This window comes from Ptiloglossa arizonensis, chromosome 9 (assembly GCF_051014685.1).
Source record: "Ptiloglossa arizonensis isolate GNS036 chromosome 9, iyPtiAriz1_principal, whole genome shotgun sequence".
Classification (NCBI taxonomy): Eukaryota; Metazoa; Arthropoda; class Insecta; order Hymenoptera; family Colletidae; genus Ptiloglossa; species Ptiloglossa arizonensis.
The window spans coordinates 21,812,240-21,835,160 of record NC_135056.1 but is presented as its reverse complement, the minus strand read 5'-3'; the positions used below and the strand labels follow the sequence as shown (position 1 = coordinate 21,835,160).

General features: G+C 45.7%; 4 protein-coding genes across 8 annotated transcripts in view; 2 read left to right on the top strand and 2 right to left on the bottom strand.

Annotated features, from left to right (window-relative positions):
- LOC143150959 (CD151 antigen) overlaps positions 1 to 9,912 on the top strand; it is a 70,606-nt gene extending 60,694 nt beyond the window's left edge. For all 3 annotated transcript variants that reach the window (XM_076319596.1, XM_076319594.1, XM_076319595.1), the window contains 3 exons: positions 7,712 to 7,885; positions 8,769 to 8,927; positions 9,477 to 9,912. In XM_076319596.1, coding sequence (XP_076175711.1) covers positions 7,712 to 7,885; positions 8,769 to 8,927; positions 9,477 to 9,623 — 480 coding nt within the window. In that variant the 3' untranslated portion in view covers positions 9,624 to 9,912. The remainder of the gene's footprint in view (positions 1 to 7,711; positions 7,886 to 8,768; positions 8,928 to 9,476) is intronic.
- Positions 9,913 to 11,878: 1,966 nt separating this feature from the next.
- Positions 11,879 to 14,364, bottom strand: LOC143150958 (uncharacterized). 2 transcript variants are annotated; one of them, XM_076319592.1, is made up of 5 exons: positions 13,916 to 14,364; positions 12,804 to 13,123; positions 12,620 to 12,738; positions 12,350 to 12,530; positions 11,879 to 12,206 (listed from the first exon to the last, which is right to left on the bottom strand). In XM_076319592.1, the coding sequence occupies exons 1-5, from the start codon at positions 14,349 to 14,351 to the stop codon at positions 12,021 to 12,023; spliced, it is 1,242 nt and encodes a 413-aa protein (XP_076175707.1). In that variant the 5' UTR covers positions 14,352 to 14,364; the 3' UTR covers positions 11,879 to 12,020. The 2 variants fall into 2 exon arrangements, with proteins under 2 accessions (XP_076175707.1, XP_076175708.1); XM_076319593.1 differs by having other exon boundaries at positions 12,930 to 13,123.
- Positions 14,365 to 16,278: 1,914 nt separating this feature from the next.
- Positions 16,279 to 19,592, bottom strand: Znt49b (solute carrier family 30 member 9). Of its 2 annotated transcripts, none has more exons than XM_076319750.1 (11): positions 19,393 to 19,592; positions 18,716 to 19,218; positions 18,408 to 18,594; positions 18,228 to 18,310; positions 17,885 to 18,014; positions 17,675 to 17,813; positions 17,252 to 17,575; positions 16,976 to 17,188; positions 16,775 to 16,909; positions 16,596 to 16,709; positions 16,279 to 16,495 (listed from the first exon to the last, which is right to left on the bottom strand). In XM_076319750.1, exons 2-11 carry the CDS (start codon positions 19,158 to 19,160, stop codon positions 16,451 to 16,453), a joined length of 1,815 nt encoding a protein of 604 aa, XP_076175865.1. In that variant the 5' UTR covers positions 19,161 to 19,218; positions 19,393 to 19,592; the 3' UTR covers positions 16,279 to 16,450. The 2 variants fall into 2 exon arrangements, with proteins under 2 accessions (XP_076175865.1, XP_076175866.1); XM_076319751.1 differs by lacking the exon at positions 19,393 to 19,592 and having other exon boundaries at positions 18,716 to 18,980; positions 19,063 to 19,199.
- A 407-nt stretch (positions 19,593 to 19,999) lies between these two features.
- Positions 20,000 to 21,479, top strand: LOC143151709 (protein YIPF1). The gene is made up of 4 exons (XM_076321075.1): positions 20,000 to 20,292; positions 20,434 to 20,819; positions 20,900 to 21,080; positions 21,253 to 21,479. Exons 1-4 carry the CDS (start codon positions 20,091 to 20,093, stop codon positions 21,390 to 21,392), a joined length of 909 nt encoding a protein of 302 aa, XP_076177190.1. The 5' UTR covers positions 20,000 to 20,090; the 3' UTR covers positions 21,393 to 21,479.
- Positions 21,480 to 22,921: the final 1,442 nt, after the last annotated feature.

Below are 22,921 nucleotides of genomic sequence, written 5' to 3'. Positions count from 1 at the left end.
GGATAAAGGAGGCCAGAACGTTCGCAGCGCGATAGCGAAACGACCCGCTCGACCGACACGAGCTATCGCTTTTGAAATTACCTGTAATCGCTGCACCAGATGCGCACTCCGGATCGTTCTCGGAACTTTCGCAAATTCCGTTCAACGGGAGACGACGCAGCTTCGCGACACCGGCAAACATCGTTTCGACGCGAAATTCATTTTCCATTCGATTTGAACCGCGAAATTGCTATTCTCGCGACCGCTATTTTATCCCGCGGATTCTACCTGTTCGTTTCACCGGAACTCTCGAGACGAAATTTTATTCACAAAACGTGGCAAACGTTCACGTACCACTGTTCATAGTCGGAGAACCGAAAAATCGAGAGACGAACAGAAACAAGGAGAAGATACTCGCGAAAGGTAACGAAAAGTGTAAACGACCGTTGAACGTGGCCGGTAGTTTTCGTTTGAAGTGATAAAAAAAGTAAATTTCGCAAAGTTTCGTTTCCTGAGCAGTTTCAACGCGAATATACACGAACTACGGTTCTTTCTCGACACTGAAGGAGGTCCGAGCTTCCCTTTGACTCGAACCACTGCTTCCGACATCGATGCCCGAGGCTCGCGAAACTTTGTCCACTGTTATGGTTGCCTCCGCGATAAAAACGAGGGAAAGGCGCGGTCGCGTGCTTTAAAGAACCGTTTCTCTCGCGTTAAAGTCATCGAGGATTCACGGTTCGCTCGGAACGTGGACGATCTTAGCTCGATGCAATTTTCGCGAAAGAAAAATGCATTTCGCGCAACGCGAAAGGTTCGTCTCACTTTGAACGCACAGCCGATTACCTCCGTCGCGTCGTCATCGCGCCGACTACTCGGTAAAGTCATCCCCTTGACGTTCGTGTTGCACGAACGCCAATTTTTTTTCAGCCAAAGAAGCAAAAAGCGCGCAGGTGTCCCTTTAAAAAATACTTGGATTCTCTCGAGAGTAAAATTAATCGCGACGAACGCGCAAAAAGAATTCGCGTTTTCGTCGAGATCGCTCGAGAAACCGACGCGATCGCGTATCAATCTTCTTGGAAAAAAAACGTAACCTCTGGCAGGAAAGGTAATAAAAAGGTCCGTGTTCGAAAGCTGTTTTAGTTACGCTTTAGAGTGCATATTTCACCGGAAGGGGAAGCATCGTTCGTCCCGCGCAGCGGTAGCTTAATGGACATTAATACCGACTCGCGGAATCTGACGAAGAAGAGATAGATTTCACTTTACTCTCGTACACCCCGAGACAATTTGTAATATCCTTCTTCGTGGAACGTTACGTCCGCAGTATCTCCTTATCTCCTTGGAGGAAAATGTTCGCGCGTGGCGATGTTTCATCTTCGGAACCTGTACGAAAGTTCTTCCGGGAGGAAGTTCGTTTGCGATCTCGTTCGGTGGAAAATTTTTATTCGCGACGCGAGTATCGTGGGCCCGTTCCGTTGGTCGTATCCTTCCCGACGCTTACCCTTTCTCAAAATTACCTCTCCCCGTTAAACTATAAATCGGACTTAATCGAGAATTAGCGCGCTACCGTGTCTGGTATCTCTTGGTTCCATTGAGCCTCTACCGCCACCGAACTGGCTTACGTTTAATTCCACATAAATGATAGTTAAATCGCAGTAACAACCGTTACGAACCGCGGAATTACGGGCCGTGAGAATCCTTCTCGATTTAGAGTTCCGGGGTGTCGTTGAATCGCATTCGGCCGCGCAACGTCCAAGTTTAAATAGCCGGGATGGAGTCCCCGGTTCGAATCTCGTCCGTCGGTCAACGAGTGTCGAAACGTTGCTGCCCGTTGAATACCGGTCGAACTCGCAATAAATAACAGGTCGTTGCAAATGGCACGGTAAACTCGCAACCGTTCGTTCCGCTACAATGAACGGTACGAGCGTCATTGAAACGCGAATTATTAACATTTTCCACCGCGAGCAATATTAACGAACAACGGTCACCGTTGACCGTGACACGCGCGCCTTGTACCTGCAACGCGCGTAACCCGATAATTGTAAAAATAATATCAACGACGACGACGACGACGACGACGACGACGACGACGACGACGACGACGACGCGGATCCAATTAGTTTTCATAGCGTAGCGAGACCTTCGTTCGTTCGTTCGTTCGTTCGTTCGTTCGTTCGTTCGTTCGTTCGTTCGTTCGTTCGTTCGTAGTCGATTTTTTCGCGGCGTGAATGACGTATCGCGAGGTTGGAATCGCCGGGACAGCTCTCGACGCCTCGGACTGGTTTCGAACCAGTTTCAGCGGTCTTGGAGCGTCGAGCGCCGATCCGAATGCTCCGGGCGAGACCGCATTACTTCCTAAGTATCCAACGGCCGATCGCGGCACTTACGGCCAATTTATGCCCGGACGCGTAAGCGCAATAAGATCGCGGAGCCAAGGGATTACCGACGATTCGACGATTCGGTGTCACCTCGACGCGTCGACCGTTTCGCGCCATCGTTCTCGAGAACGAACTTTCGCCGCGAAAACGTTCCAGAGCACGGAGGAAGCAAAGGACCGAGCTTCCGAATTTACGTTCGTACAATTCGTAAAATCGGTTCGTCGAACCTTTCGTTTTCGTTCGCGTGGACGTTTTTCCAAGACCGGCGCGAAGAATCCCAAAGCTTAGAAAAAATTGAACCGATTTCCGTTTGTTTCTCCTCGATCGAACGCAATTTCCGCGTCTAGGTAAGAACACCGGAGAAGAACATCCCGGACGATCGCTCCGAAGGATACAACGAGCGAATCGGTACAGAATGACCGAAAGCCACCCGAGAGCGCTACAAAATAATTTGCACGTACGTCTGCGCGAGTGGGTCGGCGCGTTGCAAGAAAGCCCTCCCAAGTACGGCGGAATGACTCGACCAGTCGGGACCGTGCAATTATGAAGACATTAAATCCAAAGTGCTCGAACGCTCGGTCCGACTCTCGCCGAACCCCTCGACGACAGGCGTTCTCGCAAAAAGAAACAAAGTACTCGGGACTGGCCTCGCGACCAAAGCCTCCTGGATATCGAGGATCGGTCCCGGATGCTTGAAATACGCCAGAGGACCGTATTATCTCGAGGAAATGAAATATCGCGACGGCTAGCCGTAAAAAGAACATTTCCAAGTCGGTGCAGGGTCTCGCGGAGCGATTCGCCTCGGGATTTTCCACCGCTCGATCGACTCGCGACGGTTTGCGCGAGTTCGCGGCGGACTCGAAGGCGAAACTCTCAACACCGACGCGGACTCGTTCCCGAAGATTCAAAAACGAGAGTACTTTAATTGGCCGGTGCACGAAGCTCGTTTTCGCAGGAGTTTGCCCCGACTCGCGGTTACGCGACTCCTCAAAGTCGAAACTTACGACCGCGGGATGCGAGCTTTAAATCGTACGGGGTTTACCAATTTCCCGCGAGGAGTTGCGCAACTCTCGAATCGTTTACCATTATGGACGCACCGTTTACACGCGGATACGATGCTTTCTAAGAGCGCGTATCGATACGGGTACCGGTAACGAGGCCTCGATCCTGGGAAAGGATTTATCCGCCGCCTTTTGTTCCTTAACGTGCGCTGCGCGCGAGCAAACTGGGTTGGCCGCCACGGCGCATTTATCCTTCCGGGGAACGTATCTCGCGTAAATAAATACCAAAGACGCGATAAACCGCGCTCATCCACACAGGGTGGCACCGTTTAAATAAGAGCCTACAAACGGGAACGATTCGTAACGAAACCGCGCGAATTAACGCGGAACATTTTTACCGGGACGATTTTTCGCAATTTGGAAATTTCAAGATCGCGAAACATTCGTGGAAGCGGAACGATTTCCCGGGAAAATTCGGAGAATTTTCGTTCATCTCTGCGCGTTCGTCCCTTCGTTCGGCGACGCATTCGTTTCGAACGGTTTTTTCGCGCGTCCATAAACAACGGTGATGTTACGGCGGTCTCGTTTAAACGGTCCACCCTGGGCGTAGACATTTTCGGGCCATAAACGGTCGTTACTTTATGCGCCGTTACCGCGATCGGGATATCGTCGTTTCATGCGTCTAGAAGGTAAATGGAGCGACGAATGATGCCGAGATTCGCTATCGAGCCGGCTCGTTACTCCTCGACATGGACACGTTTTAACAAGGAGATATCGCCGATGATCCTCCGAGGAGGATCTCCTTTTACGTCCGCTCGTTCCCCGGGAACTTTAACGAGGTTCGTTGCGCTTCCTACGCCGGGGAATTGTATCGCCAACTTTTTTTCCAATTTGAATATCGATTAGACAGGGAGACAAAGAGAGGGAAGTGTACGCGTGTTTGCGCTCGCGCGCACGTTCGCGTGTGCACCGTGAATTAGGCAGATTGAACGCGTCCTACCGTAGTTTTGTTCAGGGACGAAAGTGTCGCGAAATGTTCGAAAAGTGTAACATCCGGTGTAAAGGTTTCGTCTTTTGTTCGTTAGCGATTGCACGCCGCGCGAGAAAATCCACGCAACGACGAATCGAGCGAACCGACGTGGCCGGTAACGAGCATCCGTATCGCAAAGATTAATTTCGAACTCGCGAGTCGAGAATAAACGAGCGAGCGCGCTACCAACGGATCCGCCGCGAGCATTAAAAGGTACCCGTTTGTATCGACCGAAACGATTCTAATTTCTCGTTTCGACGAGCGTAATGAATTTTCGCGTAATATCGCTCGCCGTTTCCTCGAATCCGGCCCTCGTTGCGCGATTATCCGGGGATTTTTCATTTTATTTCCACGGTCGTCGATATTGCCGGATCGCGAGCCAAGCGAAAAGAAAGAATTACTTCCGTCCCGCGAACCGAAATCGGATTGTTGATTCCACCCCGAGCTGGGATCTTGATTCCCGTCTCTCCGCTTCGGTGTTTCCCGGGAACGTGTTTCGATCGACTTTAACCTTTGCTCGCGAGTTGCCGATCGTCGAGCAATCGTGGCCACTCTCTTCCGTTGTGCCGCGAATCGTCGATTATTTTTCCATCGGTTCGACGAACCGAAACCTCGCTCGCGCGATCCTTCGATCGCGAACGGAAACGAAAAATCAGTTTCTTCTTGCGTTTCGCGTTTCGAAAATATTACACGAACACGGAACGTTGGCGAACATCGATCCGAACGAAAGAGATCGAAGGAATCGTAGAGAATTTAATCGAGAATTCTTCCATCGATCGAGCAGCGGCGATCGCGAAACTATCGGGAGATCTTCGACGCAAAAGGTAGGTGTCCGTTGCTTCTTTCGGACAACCTTTTGCCTGTCCTCTCTCATAGGTCTTTTGCTCCCTTTCACCACCTGCACACGATGGCACGAGCGAGTCGTCTCATTAGCCGAGCCCATATACGGCGGTCAATTAACATTTTTGCCCGCGGTGGCGGGTAGGTAAATCCGGATAATGAACACGCCGCGGATTTTTAAGGAAAGCCCAAGCTCCCGCGTCCATACTCGGAGAAAGTAAAAGCGAACCGGAAGCTCGAACCAGAATCGTTCGACTCGGATCGTTTCTGCCCGGAGAAAAAACACCATCGATCCTCGAGTTTTCTCGAATCGACCTCGTTCGATGGAAAAATCGCTCTCCGCTCCGCAAGGTTCGGGAACCGGTGTCGACGGAGCACTTCAATTTTCGATTTACGAGAAAGGAGAGTATCGAGATCGAGAAAAATATCGAAATCGTTCATTTTTTCATTCCGACGCGTTTCGAGACGCGCGTTCGTTAACGCGATCGCGTCGTTCGTTCGTTCTGGAATGACAAAGTTTTCGGCCACTTTTTGAAAACGCAGCGCGCAGAAAGCGTGTACGGTTCAAACGCTTAAATAAATAAATCCCGGTGAAAAAGCTGTTTCAATTTGTCGTTACCGGGTCCGTGGCGAACGTTGTTTCGCGAACGGTATCGCCGGCGCATCCGAGCTCGGAGAATCGATTTATTTGCATTGTCCACGGATATCGGCTGCGATTGCGGCGACCGCAGTCAGTGTTCATGATCGACCGTCTATTCGCTGTCAGCGGTTCCGACCAATTCTAAACTGTCAATTGCCGTTCCTGTCGGATGCTGCGGCCAGTGTAATGTTACACATCACGCGCGTGTGTGCGTTCGGTTTAAATCGGTGCGTGTGCGCGCACGCGTCGCGTCGCGTCGTAATTTTGTCGGTAATTGAGTCAACATCGTACGAATCGGGTTTCCCTGTAAAATTGTTTCTTTTTTCTCTCCCCTTGTCGCGCAGTCGTCTCGATGAATGCATCAACGATCCTGAGAGTGCCAGATGTCGATAGCGAATAGTCGATGTCAGTTTTAAGGACTGTCTCCATATTGGCGCGAAAGTTCCAAGTCGAGAGTCACGAAGACCACACGTCGTCGTTCGCGTCAAAGTATATCACTGTATACTTGTTTCTTCAAACTTTGTATTCTCATACGTACAAAGACTATACTACTGAATACGCGGGATCCCTGCACATTATAATAAACTGCATACTATAATTTGAACTTTACGCTTCAACGGGAAATAACGGATTCAGCGGTTTGCGCGATTTTATGGGATCGAAATTATAAAACGCGAGCAGCCGAAATATTGGTCGCGTTCGCGCGTACGTTTTCCAGGAATCGTCGTCGCTCGTTTCTATCGCGCGAATGTTCGCTCGTTGGAAAAGGACATCGGGAAGCGGAAAAGTTTCGCGGGGGTATCGGGCAAGTTTTCCCATCGATTTTTTTCGTTTCGAAATCACTGGTCGTCGCGAAAGCTTCTGGAATCGTTGTTCGCAAGAGGATCGCGAACAGAATTCGAAACTCTCGAAGAGCGAACCGCTTCTTTCTTTCCGTAGCTCGAAGCGTGGCTCCTCTTTCGCGCGGGGACTCGCTCGGAAGTTTTCGTCCGAACGATCGCTCGTGGCCGACCTCGCGGTTTGAATATTCATGCAGGAAGGTTGCCGAAGCGTTCGGGATTTATATTCATGAAAATTGTAAAACGCCTCGCGCGGCGTTTCGCGGTTCCGAACCGGCCAAGATCTCGGCCCTCGCCCGAACAGTTCCGGATTCTTCTCTCGCACTTTGCTCGCGGATCGTCGTTGAAAATCTTTCCACTCGGCGATCGAATTAAGAACCCGTGAGCGCGTTTTCTGGTCGAATTTCGTTTATTTACTCGCGAGAAGCGACAGCGAGCGTCTTGGTAAGGTGAACGGTACAAAACTATTTATTCGGCGGACGGTGGCTCGTATACGTGGTTTTTGATTATCGATGATCCCGGTGTTTGGGTTCCGCGTCGGTCATGGTCGTTTGGTGGTCCTCGCAGGATCGCGCAAAGTTCGTTTCTTTGGAAACGGGCGAACGATTCCAACGGTTCGATCGATCTCGCGAAACGCGGGAAACGAGTTCGATCAAAGACGAGTTTGAGCAGTGGATGGAAAACGATCTGTTGGAATACAACGTACTTGGACCGATGCAGCCCTCGAGAAGTCAAGACACGGGGGAGGGGGTCGTTACCGACTTGGATATTTTAACGCGACCGTTACGATCCCCGCCGCACGACTCTATTATTTTCTACCGTTTAAATAAACCTTCTACTTACTTTTCTCTCGCGTTCAACAATTCCATTATTCCGCACGATCGATTCGGAACAGAGACGGATTCGAGGCTCGAATCTCCGCGGAGACGCAGAACCTCGCGCGATAGGCACGAGGAAGATTCTCTCCCCCGATTTCCCGCTGACTCTGTACTCGTTTTCTCGCACAGTACGTGTTCGCGGTGATGCTGGTGTTCGTGCTGGAAGCCGGAGTCGGGGCGCTGGCGCGGCTCTACGAGGAGCAGGTCAGCCCCGAATTGAAGATGAATCTTAATCGTACCTTTCTCGAGAACTACTCCGTGAGGAGCAGGGAAACCGCCGCGATCGACCAGATGCAGATAGAGGTGAGTAGCGCAAGAGGTACGCGCGGAACGAGAATCGCCCGCGCGGGAATAATCGAAGCGAACCAGTTCCCGCAACGAGGGACCGGGACGATACGCTTGCTTCCGTTTCGTTGTTTACAACTCGCGCGGACCACGGTCCCTCGAAGCCCACTCGAGCTTCGACGTGGACACGATCGATCTATCCTTGCGAACGTTCCTCGGACGAACGAAATAGTTTTACGAAAAGGAGAGAGAAAAAGGAGGAGAGGCAGACGTCTGTTCGCGGGGCAAGCTTATCGGACCAGTTTTCTTACGTTTTCTTCCTTTCTTTTTTTTTATTTTTCCTCGGTATCTTTCGACACGGAGGGAGAAGAACGTCGTTAAATTCCGCTTCGCGCGAAATAGCTGCGGGCTGGCTCACGTGGCCGTGATATCGCCTAACCATTTTTCTTTATACCTTCTAGCAACGGCGCCGCCACCGCCGCCGCTACGAGTACTTTACGACGGCAAATCATCGTTATCGCGTTCCAGAATGGTCCCGTTTCGCGATTCTCTCTGTAAATCGATTAACGCCGCCGCGGCTCCTTTCATCGATCCGTTTCCCTCCTCTTTCGTCGTCCCGCCGAAGACAATTACCGAACGTACCTCCCGGGACGCGTCGAGAGCATCCGAATTCCGTTTCCGTTTCGCGGACGGGAAAAGTTCTTCGAGTATTTTCGCGGGCACCGTTTCTCCAACGATACGAACAGCGTTACGGTTTACGAAACGAAGAGTTTGCGGTTACGAGAGATTCGCGAAAGCACGCCCGCGTAATTATTTCCCCGAGTAAACAGCGTTCGTTCGGCCGTAGGTTGTTTCCGGTGGGCAAACCTCCGCGTACATACGTTACTCGTTCAATTTTCAGTTCAAATGCTGCGGAGCTCTGAGATTCGAGGACTGGCTGATGAGCGAATGGCACAAGGACGAGAAAGTCCCCAAGGATGCCCTCGTTCCCGATAGCTGTTGCAAAACACCGACGTTTCTTTGCGGAAGAAGGGATCACCCATCGAACATCCATTACACGGTACTTGACGACATCGTGCCAGACTTTTTTCGTCCCATTCGACCGATCGGTGGTCTTTCGATCCGTTCGATTTCGTTCGTTTCGCGACGCGATTACCGGATCGTTTATTTGCTCCGATTTCGTTTCTCCGATCGTCACGGAGAAAGAACTTTGTCATCGAAATCGTCTCGATCCCGTCGCGTCAAAGTACTACGAATAGACGCGAGACACGCCAACGGGACACTCGAGATTTTAGCGATCGAAGATGCGTTTTCTTTTAACGAGATCGAAGCTTCGCGATCGATCGTGTTCTTTGTTTAGTATTTGGATAACGTCGTTGACGAATCAACGGCAACGATCGTTTCGTCTCGGTACGTAAAGTCCCGCGAAACTCGACTCGAAACTCAACTCGAAAGCACCGAACGGACGAATTCGACAAAGTCGTTCCCTAAACGTACAATCGTGAGAATCCTAGCAACGTTCCCCGATGTTCCAGCCAATGGTCCCGTTCGCGTCCCCTGGAGATCAAAGAACTCAATCGACGAACGTATCGCGTGTTTGTCTGTGCAGGGTTGCATCTACAAGTTCCTGGAAACGACGAAGGACCACTTGATAATCCTTGGCGCGGTGGGTCTCGGTCTTTCGGTGCTCGAGCTGTTCGGGATCGTTCTCGGCTCGTGCCTCTACATAAAGCTGAGGCACGACTTCGACGACTGAGGATTGCTCCAAGTCCGCGAGAGCAACAACAACGGCCGCTCGTGGTGCAGGTACATGCGGAACGACGCAGGAGCCGTTTGATCGTCGGGGCGGAAGGGCGAGGAGGAACGGCCGCGTTCAAAGGGGAACCGTTTTCCGTGGTCGCGCGGCATTCAGGATGTCCTACGTTCCTGACTCTTCCTCCGCGTCGACAAAGAGCCAGACTGCAAGATTCGTCCCCCGATTCTTCCTCCGCTCCGCTGGAATCGGCGCACAAAGCGGCGTTCGGAGGGGGAAAGAGAGAGAGAGAGAGAGAAAAAAGAAAGAAAAAAAAAGAAGAAGAAGAAGAAGAAGAGAGCGGGCGGAAAAGGAGATCGTGCGTGCGTTCCAGCCGGCGCAACGACGGATAATCGTCAAAGAGCTCTCTCTCGTTCTCCGCCGACTCCCCGTGTACACCGTGAAAAGCACCGTGGAAAAAGAGAGACGCGGCTCGGTCTGGCCGTAGATCACCGGGAATCGAGGAGAACGAGTCCCGTTTCCATCTCGGTCGGCCGAGCCGTCTCGAACAGGACCGAGATACGTACGCGCGATTCCCGTTTCGCGTTTCCTTTCCTCGCTCGAGGGAAACCCCGAGAGTCGCTTCCCTTCGGGTCCAGCGACCCTTTCGACGGACGAGACGGACGAATACTCGATCGATCACGGTGCGGGGACACACACCGTTCTCCTTTCGCGACGAAAAAACTCGCCTATCCGAATTATCCCACGGAGAAAGTTTCGTCGAACGATGCCGGGCGAAACGCCTCGCGTAACGCTCGTACGATCCAGCGACCAGACGTTACGCGAACCACGCTCTTCCTTTCTACACTGCCATCCTCGAACCCGCGCGAATCATTCGAAAACTTGAAACGCGAGGAGCAAGGTGGGATTTCTCCTCGGACGGGAATCGCGAACACGCTGTTCGCGCAGGACGCGGAGAATAAACGTCGCGATGGGAAATTCCATCTTCGGGGCTCTCGCGAACGAAACAACGACCAACCGATCGGAGCACGCGACTCGCGATCGAACCGCGCCGATCTTCCTCGGGAACCGGTAGTCCTGCCCGGTTTCTCGATAAAACGGACCACCGAATCGTCCTGCTTTTTCACGAAATATAAAGAGAGAAAGAGAGAAAGAGAAAGAGAGAGAGAAAAAGAGAAAAATCTGATCGGTCGAGCAAACGATCGCTCTTCGTCCGCGAACGAAGGTCGATCCGCGTTCACGGATTTGCTCGTTCCGCGATCCGTTACCCCCTCGTTCCCTCCCAGCCCTCCCTTAATTTATTCGACGAGATCGGAGCTAATCTTACGGGATCGTTTACCTCCGGAACGCGTATCGATCGTCCACGGACGAGAGAGCGATTCGAATCCGGTCGCCGACCTCGGACACGAACTGTAAACAGTGCCTTGATGAAAATAATAACGTTATTAGAGAGTCCAGAGATATTTTAAATCATCGACGACGATGTAAATTCGACGAGTGTACGGAAAACGCGTCAACGTTGTAAATCTACGTACAGTATTTACACAACACACGACACACGCGTACGCTTTGTACGCATACGTACGTACATACACATGGACACATATTTATCCGTTGCTTCGCAGATTAATACGAGAGCCTTCGCACAATTATTTATAACGCGCGCTACGTTCGTCGTGCAACGAGAGCGATCGACGCGCGTCGCGTCCACGTTTGCGTTCCCTAATTTCTTTCGACGATCGTTCTCTTCGAAGAGGATCTTCGCGGTAACCAGCTGGCGTATAAAATCGCAAGGCGTTGTATTTTTTTTTTTCTTTTTTTTCGATGACGAACAATTACGAAATTCTCGCGAATCCTTTCGCGATTCCGTCGACGGTGATCGTAGGAGAGGCGAAACGATTCGCGAGAGTCGCTTTCGTCGCTCGATCGCGAACAAACTATATAAAATCATCGAAAGACAACGTCTAGCTCTAAAATTCGGTTATTCTTTCTCTCGATACGACGACGCAGATACGTCGATCGCGAGTATATTTTCCACCGACGAACCGAACAAAATCCCCTCTCGAGATCAATTTTCCACCAACGATTTCCCCCTTACCGCAATCGTCTGCTCGACTTTGCGCAGCGCTCGAGACCGAAGACCATATTTTACTATTGTACGATCGCGCCATATGTTATATTTTATTCTCAATGTTATCGTCTTCATTGGTATTACGTGTACGTGTATTATCTGTTAGAGTTTAGGAGAACTTTATAAATATTGTACATATCAGACCCCTATTCTGTTACGAATAAAAATTGAAATCGTACGCCGTTTTCTCACCCCGTTCAACGTCGAAACAAACCAACGGAACGTAGAAGGTGAAACTCGTTCACTTCGAACGAACGAACGATCTTCGTTCATCGTCTCGGCGATTCGACGACGTCGTTGGTGTACTTCTCCATGGATCGCAGGTGGGTCAGGAACGCGTCGTCTTTGGTGCCGAGGGAAACGAACAACCAAGCGCAGACAGCGAGGGCGTCTTTCGACATCGATATCCTCTGCCAGTTGCTCAAATCGTCCATCAGGCTCCACGTGGCAGTGACCTGCGATAAAACGGTACGTAGAGAGCACTCGGTTCGATTGCCCGGTGCCTTAACTTCGACGGTCTCTCCGTTACGGATCGAAGGTATCCTAAATCTCGAAAATTGACACCGATCGGGTACCGGAACGCTTCGTTCCCGCTTACGTTTTCCCAGAGGCTGTCGTTCGCGGCGTAACGGTGCACCGAAGCCAGCCGATTGTCGGTCCACGAGCCGATCAGATGCAGACAGAAAACGATCGAGTACAGCGGAACCGCGAACACGGCGGTGTTCCGCTCGAGGTAGATCTCGCGCAGACGATACGCGTCGAATCGAGCCAAGTCGAACCTGCGCAAAGGTACGCGAACGTATCATACCATCCAACGAAAAATCTCCACTTAGAATCACGGTGATTCTTTTCAGCTCGTGAAACCTACTTGTCGAGGGTCGACACGATGCACACGGCCACGAAGAAGGAGAACACGTTCGCGTAGATCTCGCCGATCGCCGAATGGGAGGCGACGAATTCCATCGAAGCTTCGAAAAATACCTGGAGCTGAAACATTTCGAGAACGAAACCTCGAGAAAACGTTCCAACGATTCAGAGAGAAAGAGACGTGCCGTTACGAAATGCATCAGTGCCATGCCGGCCAGAAGCCCTTGAAACGCGAGCCCGATGCTCCGCGAGATTCGTTGGACACCGATCGCCACCCTTATCGGCGGGGAATCTCGTTTCTCGACTGCAACCTTGTCATCTCCCGTCTTCCTTCCATCTCGAGGGATCCTCGATCGGTGTATCTTCACCGCGCTGAAACCGTCCCTGTACTGCACGTAGATCTTCTCTGGGTTGAACTCCGGTTGGGGCGGTTGGTGCTCGTGCTCGGTGCGCGCGTTCTCTTCGCTCCTCTTCAGAATCTCCGTGATCGGCAACTCGTTACCCGCTTTCGAGAAAAGTTTACGCGCGCGTTACATTTACCGACTCTCGAGCCATTTCCAACGCGCGAGTGCATTGTATCGAGAGAATCGGTATGGATCCGTGCGACGCGATTCAAGTTTGAAATATTCGCGATCGGTAACAGCGAATGGAAACCTCAAGTGATGGGATTTCTAGTATTTTTGACGATACTTCGAGTGGACGAGTACCAGTGTCGATTAGTTCATCCACGGCTTATTTTGTTAATAAATAAGACATAGAAGCAACGAAGAATTCAAAGAAACACTTCGACCGAAAAGAAAACTATTTCACGAATTAAAATATTGAAAAATTGGGAAAATATGTTGATCGAATTCGAAATATTGATATCGAAAGAATGATTCTCAGCGATAGCTGAGAAAGTAGCGTTACCTCTCGGATACTTGGATACTTCTTTTCTGATAATTCTGAAGATTTACCAGGATTTAAAAGAAAAACTGAAATACAGGAGAAAATAGGAGGTGAACTCTGAACGCGTTTGACGAAGATGGATAAACGGACGCGATGTACAAACATTTCGTAACAGAAATATCTTATAAAAAGACGAGAAACGCGGAAACCCGTAACTTTGGGAACTCCTCTCGCTGCGAGGTAACAATGATCGCGAAGTGAAAAAGACGAGATAAATAGTCACTCTGTCTTCTTTGCCAAATAGCGAACAGTGTTTCTTAGAACGAAATCGATCCTCGAATCCTGTAACGCGTACGGTGTACGTTCGCTCTTACCGATCGCGAAGACTTCACCTCGACGTTGCTTTTACCTCGAAAGTCACGGTTCGTTCTTTTCGAAGGAACCGCGTCGCCGTCGTCGTAACGCTTGCGGGAAGATTGTGAACTGGTCTCGTCTGGTTTCTCGGTTTCGTTGTCCTCGGTACCACCGCGCTTCCTGCGACGATCGCGTTTCCCTTTTCGTCTTCGCGCGAGCCTGTCGCGGAGCACCTCGCGCCCTCTACGTCTTTCCTCCGATCGTTTCACGTCCGAGGACTCGTACTCCGTGTCCTCGTTCTCGGGCTCGCGAGCTCGACGATTCTCCTCTGGATCCGTCCACTTACCTCTCAACGGAGTACTGGTGTTCCTAACGCGCACCGAGTTCTCGTCGCTGGTCGTAGAGGAATCCTCGGTGGTGTTCGATTCGTTCGCGCGACGAGCGTCCATTGCGTTCCATCGTCCGGAGTCTCTTTCGCACGCTCGACTCATTCGATCGCGCGAAACTTCCTATCCAACGCTCACGCCTGAATGGGAGTCACGAGCCTCCGTACGCGAGAGACCCGTAGCGCTGGCTTCGTACACATCGGAATGTATCCATAGTAACGCTTTGTTGTCCCAGGACACGCTTCGAAAGAATCGATGATTCGAGGTCACTGGACGAACGTGGAACAACGTCCACTGGGAATCGAAAACGAGCAGGTTGCGAGCGAGTCGGACTTTTTCGAGAAACAAATTCCTATTGCAAAGTAAATATCATTGTTTGCCAACGTGTCTCGTTGATAGAGATGCTCGTCGGTAATACGTTTTCCGCTAGCTGGAAATGAACGTTCATACGGTTATTGAATTTCAACTTTGTCGTTTTACGAATTCGCACGTTCCCGCTGAAAGATGATACAATTTTACCATCCAGCGGCAAACGGAACGAATCGAATTTCAACCTACACCCAGCACTCTCGCCGTAGAAATTCCCAAGTTTGCAGCCGAACAGTCTACAAGCTTGTTTTCAGATGGCGCGACTTAACATCCGTTTATCGATACCGTGCACCGTATCGATGTATTTAAAGTACCGACGGGATCTGATCCACGGTTCGTTTCGTTAATATACGAGTCACAGAAACAAGGAAGAATTAAAAGAAACGCTTCGATAGAAAAAGAAAACGATTCCACGAATTGAAAAATTGGCGAAATATGTCGATCGAATTCGAAACATTGATGTCGGGAGAACGCGATAGCTGAGAAAGTAACGTTACTTCGCGGATGCTTGGATACTTCTTTTCTGACGATTTACGAGGATTTAAAAGGAAAGCAGAAATACGCTTAAAGTTTCACATTTATTCCATGTACAACATTCTATCGATTCGTGCACGTTGAGAAACCGTTACACACGAGCAGACAATTAGCTCGGTAGTACACGCGACGAAAAATTATTGTCCGCGTCCGAAAGTCTCTATATTTTTATGAATCGTAGGAATATGAATACAACTCTGGTGCGTTACGATAAATTCGTTAAATAAAACACGAATAGCATTTTTTATTTTCATATTTTACTTCCACTATCTCTGTACGATCTTGAATTGTAAGTCGAAGAAACAGATTTGCGAGTTTCAACTAACGGAATCTCTTGGGAATTGCGTCGTTTCCAACAATGCGCGGAAGATGAATACCTCTTCGGCGATCGTGTTCTCCTGATACTAAAGTCTGAAAATCGGGCAAAACTTTTAGAAATACTCGATTTGGGACTTGGTAATTTTGTTCCATGTATGGTACAAGTGGCGTCATCTATGACTATTGGGCCAAGTTTGTCGAGGAATAGTTTACATTAACGTCGCTAGATGGCAACATATTGATATTCCAACAGGTTTAAATTGTTTCGTTACATAAATAAACTAATTCGAGTACTTTAGAAACCTAGGTTGAATCGATTGATGTATTTATGCAAGTCGTTTGATATTAACGTGTGTAGAAGGTATATTTATGTCAATGAATAATATATAGTCTGAGTTTATGAATTGTTTTTAAATTAGAACATTGTTTGCGATGTAATTTATAAGTTAAGTTTTAATAAAACAGATAGTGATTCGATAACACGAATCGATTCGTTCTTAGCGTTTCGGGTACTCCAATTACTTGTTTATTTATGTTAAAAAGTGATTAAAACTGATAAAAAGCGAATATAGTCCTTGAGTCGCCATCTGTTGATGCAAATAGGAATCATTCCTCGACAAACTTGGCCGAGTAGTCATAGATTGCGCCACTTGTACTGTAGTGTACTTTAAATTTCTGTTAATTAAAATCGATTAAAAAGTCTCTGTTCCAGAAACATAGGCGTTTCGTTGTTGAGGTTTTCATTTGTTTAATACTTTCGACACTATCGTTTAAATGCATTTCTGCGGGTATGGTTATACGAAACACGGAATTTGAACTTATTCGGTTTATTTCTCTTTTTTCACCTATAATTGGAGACCCCTCTACTATCTTTATATAAATAACATACATAATGTGACGGATAGAACGTCGCGATTGTTATTACACATTATTTACATCAAAACCTGTTCCACGTGTGTTTTTGTGTTCCATTACAAAAACGTTTATAAGATTTCCAGGTCACAATGTCGAATCTCTGGATGTTTCTTCTACAAATTTTAAAACGCAAAAAACATTACGTATCAAATGTGCCATGTGATCAACGATTAGAATCTTAAAATAAAGAATACCAATAGCATTACAAAATACCTTCAATTTTAATTCCATTCTGTCTATCTCTCCACCAACCATATCCACAATACCTTCACCGTGTTTTAAAAGAAATGTCTCCATTTCGTCAATATTTTTCATTGCTTTTACTTCCTAAAAGTGGAACAATTTTAAGAATAACGAGTTCATTCGTAAATGTTTCGCAAAGTCGTGTGTACCTGCAACATTGCAGCGAGATCGTTTTTCTCTAGGTAAGATCTCGTTAATTCTCTTCCATCGAAATCTAATTCGGCTTTATATCGAACCAGGTTATTGCCCATATCGATACCTTTAACATCGTAAATTGCTCGAACCTAATGTGTAGTCAATCGTTAATGACCATTTTCGTGTTTATAGTAGTACAGAAAAAGATGCGTTACCATTATGTCCGATTCTAATTCCGCGTTAATCTTATCAAGATCATCTTGGGATATACTTCTTCCGATTAAAGCAGCAATATTCGTGTTAATTATAAACGATGCTACTCCACCGAGAAGAAAACCGCCCAATATGGACCCGATAGCATCGTACATTGGATTTCCCGTGTAAGAAGTTAAACTCATACAAACAGTCGCAGTAGTAATACCGACCACCTATTATCGTGTTTAAAATAATATTTATATCTTGAACATAATTTCGTTTCATCGAATACTTGCCGATGCAAAGTCTTCCAAGAGCACGACATTTACAGAAGGATCTTGTCCTCCCAATACATATTCTTTAAACGTTCGTTTCTTCTCTTCTGCGCCTTTTCTTATCGATTGAATTGCCACCAATAGTGTCGCTCCTTCGGATAGTAAAGAACCACCCAAGACACAGTATGCCCAGTAGAACGGTTCTACTGGCGTCGGATTAAATAGGCCATGAATTCCGTGATAAACTGATAAACCAGCACCAATACAAAAAATACCAACACCCGATATTAAAGAAGAAACGTATTTCATATTTGTGTATCCATATGGATGATCAGGATTAGGATTCTAAAATATTTTACGCGAATTAAGCATTAATCTATTTTTTATCTTAAATACATCTAACGCGAATGTATGTATATATGTATGAATATTTGTATATCCCACCTGTACCGACTTATAAATTCCATATGCCAATATTAATTGATTACAAGTATCCGCAGCAGAGTGCACACACTCCGCGAACATACTGTGCGAACCGGTCAATATACAAGCACACAGTTTGCACAAAAAGTTACTAGCATTGCTGGATAAAGAAACAAGTTGTTATTTAAGTAACAAAATTCCATGAAATGCACGTGAGTAAATAAAACTTACATTGCGATCGCAGTCAAAACCACTTTACCAGACCTTCCAAAAAGACCTTCCTGTTCTTGAATGAACTCGGTTGTTCTGCTGCCCATTTCTCGCCTATAATCTCTCAGTCTTCGTTTGACAGTAAATATATCTAAGATGAAAAGCAGATTCCAATGTCTATATTAGTTTAAAAAGAAGGTACTTGTATTGTGATAACAAAATGTGTAGCAATGACCCCAATGTAGCAGGACGAAGAAAGGACTTTGAGCAACTTGAAATAAAATATTATCGTAAAATAATATTTTTTATCACAATTTTAAACATTTAAACATTTACGTCGACTAAAACAGTACATTATTCTTACTTTGCTGATACATTTTTTGTTCAAGTTCTTTCTTAAGTAATTCCTTTGCTAAGGCTTCTCGTGATCCCCAAACTTCTAATGCTCTAAAAATAAACAAAGTTTACCAAATATTAATATGAAATTTCGGCAATCCGAATCCTTGTATTAATATATCGCATCGAGATAAATACACAAACTTACTTGGCTTCTACATCTTTTCTCCAATAAACGGTTATCGGTGGTTCAAATTCGTACGGCGATCTTCTTTTTGTCTTTGGTAAATTTTCAAGGTCCGAAGGCTTCAGTAAAAAATCAGACATCGCTCTAACTGGTGTAATAAAATTACGCTCCAAAGATGATGTACTCCTGTTGACTTTTTTCTTTTTAGCTAAAGAAGATAATTCGATAAAAAGAACAATTTAAACGTAAACGTCGATCAATACTGACCCGATGGAAAAAACAAATAACTTGGTAAAAAAAGTCTTTCTTTATTGAAACATCGGTCATACCTTCCGCTTTAAGATCTTGCTGTTTTTGTTTCTTACTCTGATTGTCGACAGTGGAAATAGGTTCAACGTTTAATTTTCTTTCCTTCAATTGACCTAAATTCTCTTCCTTTAATTCTATTATTGTTTGTTGTAAATGATCTGGTTTTTTAACCATATTTCCAGATTCGTCTTTCCATGTTTTCGCGGCAACAGAAATTGATCTTGTCATTGCAACAAGTAGCCACTTCCATTGTTTCTGATGCCCTACTGTTCTGGTACCAAAAACCTGAGAGCTTGTAACAATTTGTATTGTGTCTTGTAATTTGTACCTTGTATTATGGTTGCACGTTATTAAAGTGGTAGCACACCTCCTCGCGTATCCTACTTGAAAAATGTACAAACAATCGTTACTATAGCGGCTAATATTGTGAAAGACTCTCAATAGTTTGGCAGATCGTTGTAACATTGTTCCAATACTCGGTCGCCGCCAAGTACAATTTTGCGAGGACCAGTACCACCCTAACCTATTTAAAAATAAAGAATACGCAATTACATCTACATATAACAATCGCTCACATTTACAACATCGCGATAAATAATGTTTTAATCAACATGTAAAAATGAAACTGTAATGATTTGCATATTTCAATGAAAAACATACGTGCCCAAAAACAAACCATGTCGAAAATATCCTTTACCTTTTTCACAAGTTCACTGATCTTGCAGAATGAAATACATTGTTAACAAATGTTTATAAAAAGATACTGGCTCGGTATCAAACTGTACTTAAAAAAAATTGTCCGACGAATCTCGTTCGAACTGTCAAACAATTCATTAATTCCTGCTTGATACAAGAGAAGTGTACTAAAGCATCAATAACCGTCGGTAAAAACATGTTTTTCTTTTTACACTCCTAAACTGAATAAAACTCTGAACTATGACGCGCCCTCAAACGTACGAATCGAAAAACGTTATGTATTATATTATTACAAATTATTATAATAGATGTTTCTTTTTTCGGAAGATTGGCCCAAAATTTTGTAAAATTTCTAATCGATAAAACGCATCATCGATGAAAATGGTGGTAAAAAACTTCAATGTAGTGCTGTGAATTCTGACAATAAAATTCTACGTATTTGCGTCATCGTTTACTTTTCTATCGTTTATAATAATTTTATCTACTTATGCCAGTATTTTCACGTTTTTGATTTCGCTTAAATCTGTAATATCTTCGGTGCGCATGATCTCTTTAACCGAGAATGTACTAGTAAATATTGTTAGATGGTGCTGTTTACGGTTGACTGATTATCAACAGAGCAGAGTAGACATTGTGATGTGTGCAGACGTGCGTCTCACAGTTGTCAAATAAACGAAGAAAAGAGTAAAATACGTAACTATGGACGGGAGTCAAACGCAAGCTAATGATCAACAATTCATCTCCTTCCAAGATTTTCCCCCGATACACCACGAAGGGAACATTGGTCAGGCTCAATTGAATGTCCATTCTTCTAATCATCAAGCTTTTAATAACCTATCTAATGACACAACGGGTATTGGAATTATCGAGGATCTACAGGGAATGCCTGATAAAAGCGAAGGTTTACGCTTTTAAACATTCTTCTTTAATACTAAATAACTATTCGAGCAATATTGTTATCTCGATAGTGTCATTTCGAAGACATTATCCAAAGTATTAGATATTCGTACGTTTCTTCAAAGTCATGTTTTTCCTGCTCTAGCCACGTCACCGCGCAATTTCTGGACGATAGAATACTATCAAAAATTCTTTAACGTGAATACAAATGATGTCGTTGAAAGGATTAAGCGATCCATGGTCCCGCATGGTAGCGAGAACTATTTGATTTCTCACATAAGACCCAACCCGGATCTGTACGGTCCGTTCTGGATTTGCATCACATTAGTATTCTCGATAGCTGTTAGCGGAAACTTGGCTAATTATTTGCAAACTGCCAGTTCTGGCAAATATCACTGGAGGTATGAATTTCACATCGTATCTTACGCCGCTACTTGTATATTTTTGTACGCATGGTTACTGCCGATCACATTATGGGGTGTACTGAAGTGGACAGCTAACACGAGAGACACGGAAGAAGAATTAATAGAGGTACGATACTGTCCTCTACTATATACGGATAATGATTATAAATAATTGTAACAATTAACAAGAAAATACTTTTATTTCAGTCTTACGCAACACCCGGCCTCTTGGAACTCCTGTGCCTTTATGGTTACTCCTTAGCTATCTACGTCCCTGTAGCCTTTCTCTGGACAATACAAATTGGGTGGTTACAGTGGAGTTTAGTAGTAGTAGCAACCGTTTTGTCCGGCGGAGTTTTATTAAGATCTTTGTTGCCCGTAATAGAAGGTAAAACGCAACAGTATTTTTCCAAAATCGTAGTCCAGTATATTGGAATCTCTGCTTTTAGCCGTTGCTTTTTTAGACCCGTATAGAGTTTAGACTCGTTATCGCTTATGTAACGATTAATGAAATGACTAGAATAACGAGACACGTCGATATAGAACTAATCAATTTTTAGGGAGATATCGAATGGTATACGTAGCTGTAATTCTCGGGATGCATCTCCTATTGGCAGCAGGATTCAGGTTGTATTTCTTTCACGGACCATCCAACACCGTCGGTCCCTCTGATGATACAAGCACGTCTACTAATCACTAATACCGTCTTCGTAAAAATAGAAGTAGTATTTATACCATATCTGTGAATGAAAAATAAATGAAAATAACTAAAATTTGTGGAACTTGAGGCACTAGTGTTTATTAAAAAGACATCACCCGGTCGACCCGTATAATAATATTCCTGCGTGACAGGGCAATATAGAAGGCCAACGAAGTGTCTGGTTGATTTATTTTCACATCCCCCGTTTCATCCAGGGGCGCGGTACATATCAACGCAACACATATCATTTACAATCATACGAATCTCCATATTGTACGTAGTAATTGTTAATTAGTACTTGTAATACAATAGATAGTAATTGTTATTAGTTGTCGTTAATACAATCGTACGTAGTTCATCAATATTTGTTCTTTTTTTTTTGTTTTTGTCTCTTCGTTACAATTAACCAATGTGACAAAAGGCAACATTCACTTTGTAGTAGTATCGTTATGTTATTATCGTCGATCTATCAGTATACAGAGGATGCTTCGAGATTGGTGATACAATCCGAAAAGGGGCGAATCGACGCGAAAAAATAAGTCGAAAATACCGAGTGACAGTTTTGTTCGTTCGAGGGTTCATTTCCGAATAAATCGATGCGCGAATATTCGCCGAGTACGCGTACAATTGCGTATATAGTAATTTCGTTCGTGCCTACTTCCGAAGTATATCGCTGTATCGATCGAAGAATATTACGGGATAATAAAATTACTTTTCAAATCGTATACGATGACAAGTCACGACATTGGTACTGTTTATAAGCTCAAAAGTAACAAAGGCCAATACCGTGTGCGCGCGGTCCACGAATTTTTAGCATCGATTTATTCGAAAATAGAACCGGGTACGAAAAAATGTCACTCTACATTTTCGATTGGTTTTCTCACGTAGTCACCCTCTTTTGGGTTGTGCCACCAGTTTGAAAACACCCTGCATATATACATATACCATATGACAATAGTAACTTGCTCGCCGTTCAACGTTATATGTATTATGTACAAAGAGTGCGACCATCGGCGTGTTGGCAAATATATGCATCCAATTGATTCGAGGTTTCCGTAGGCGCTTATGATAAAAAGTAAACGAGTGCGTTGAAATGTACTACCTTTGTTAAGGAAAGTTCATTGTGTCACGGTTTCGCGTTTGGAACTGATTGCAACTAGTGTTTCCTCGACGATCTCGTTTGAGCGACTCGCGAGTGGCAACGACGGTAAAATTTAGGGTAACATCTCGACGTTTAAAAAGTAGTCGTTCCTTTTTTCAAGCCTTGTCGATGTGAGCGTCGCGTGTACAAAATATGAAAAGTTCGCGCGGAGTTCGACTTCGTCGAAGAGTCGTAACATCTCTCGTAACCGGTATCCTGTCGTCGTTCGAAACCATGGGAAATTAGACCGGTTATCGCGATCGGTGGAAATATATAAAATTAAAATATAACTTCATTTTACGTATTAAACGTATTTTCGTTTTCAATAGACGCTACGATCGGTCACGATATACCTATAATTCGGCACGCTTTCGTAAAGAAGAACAAG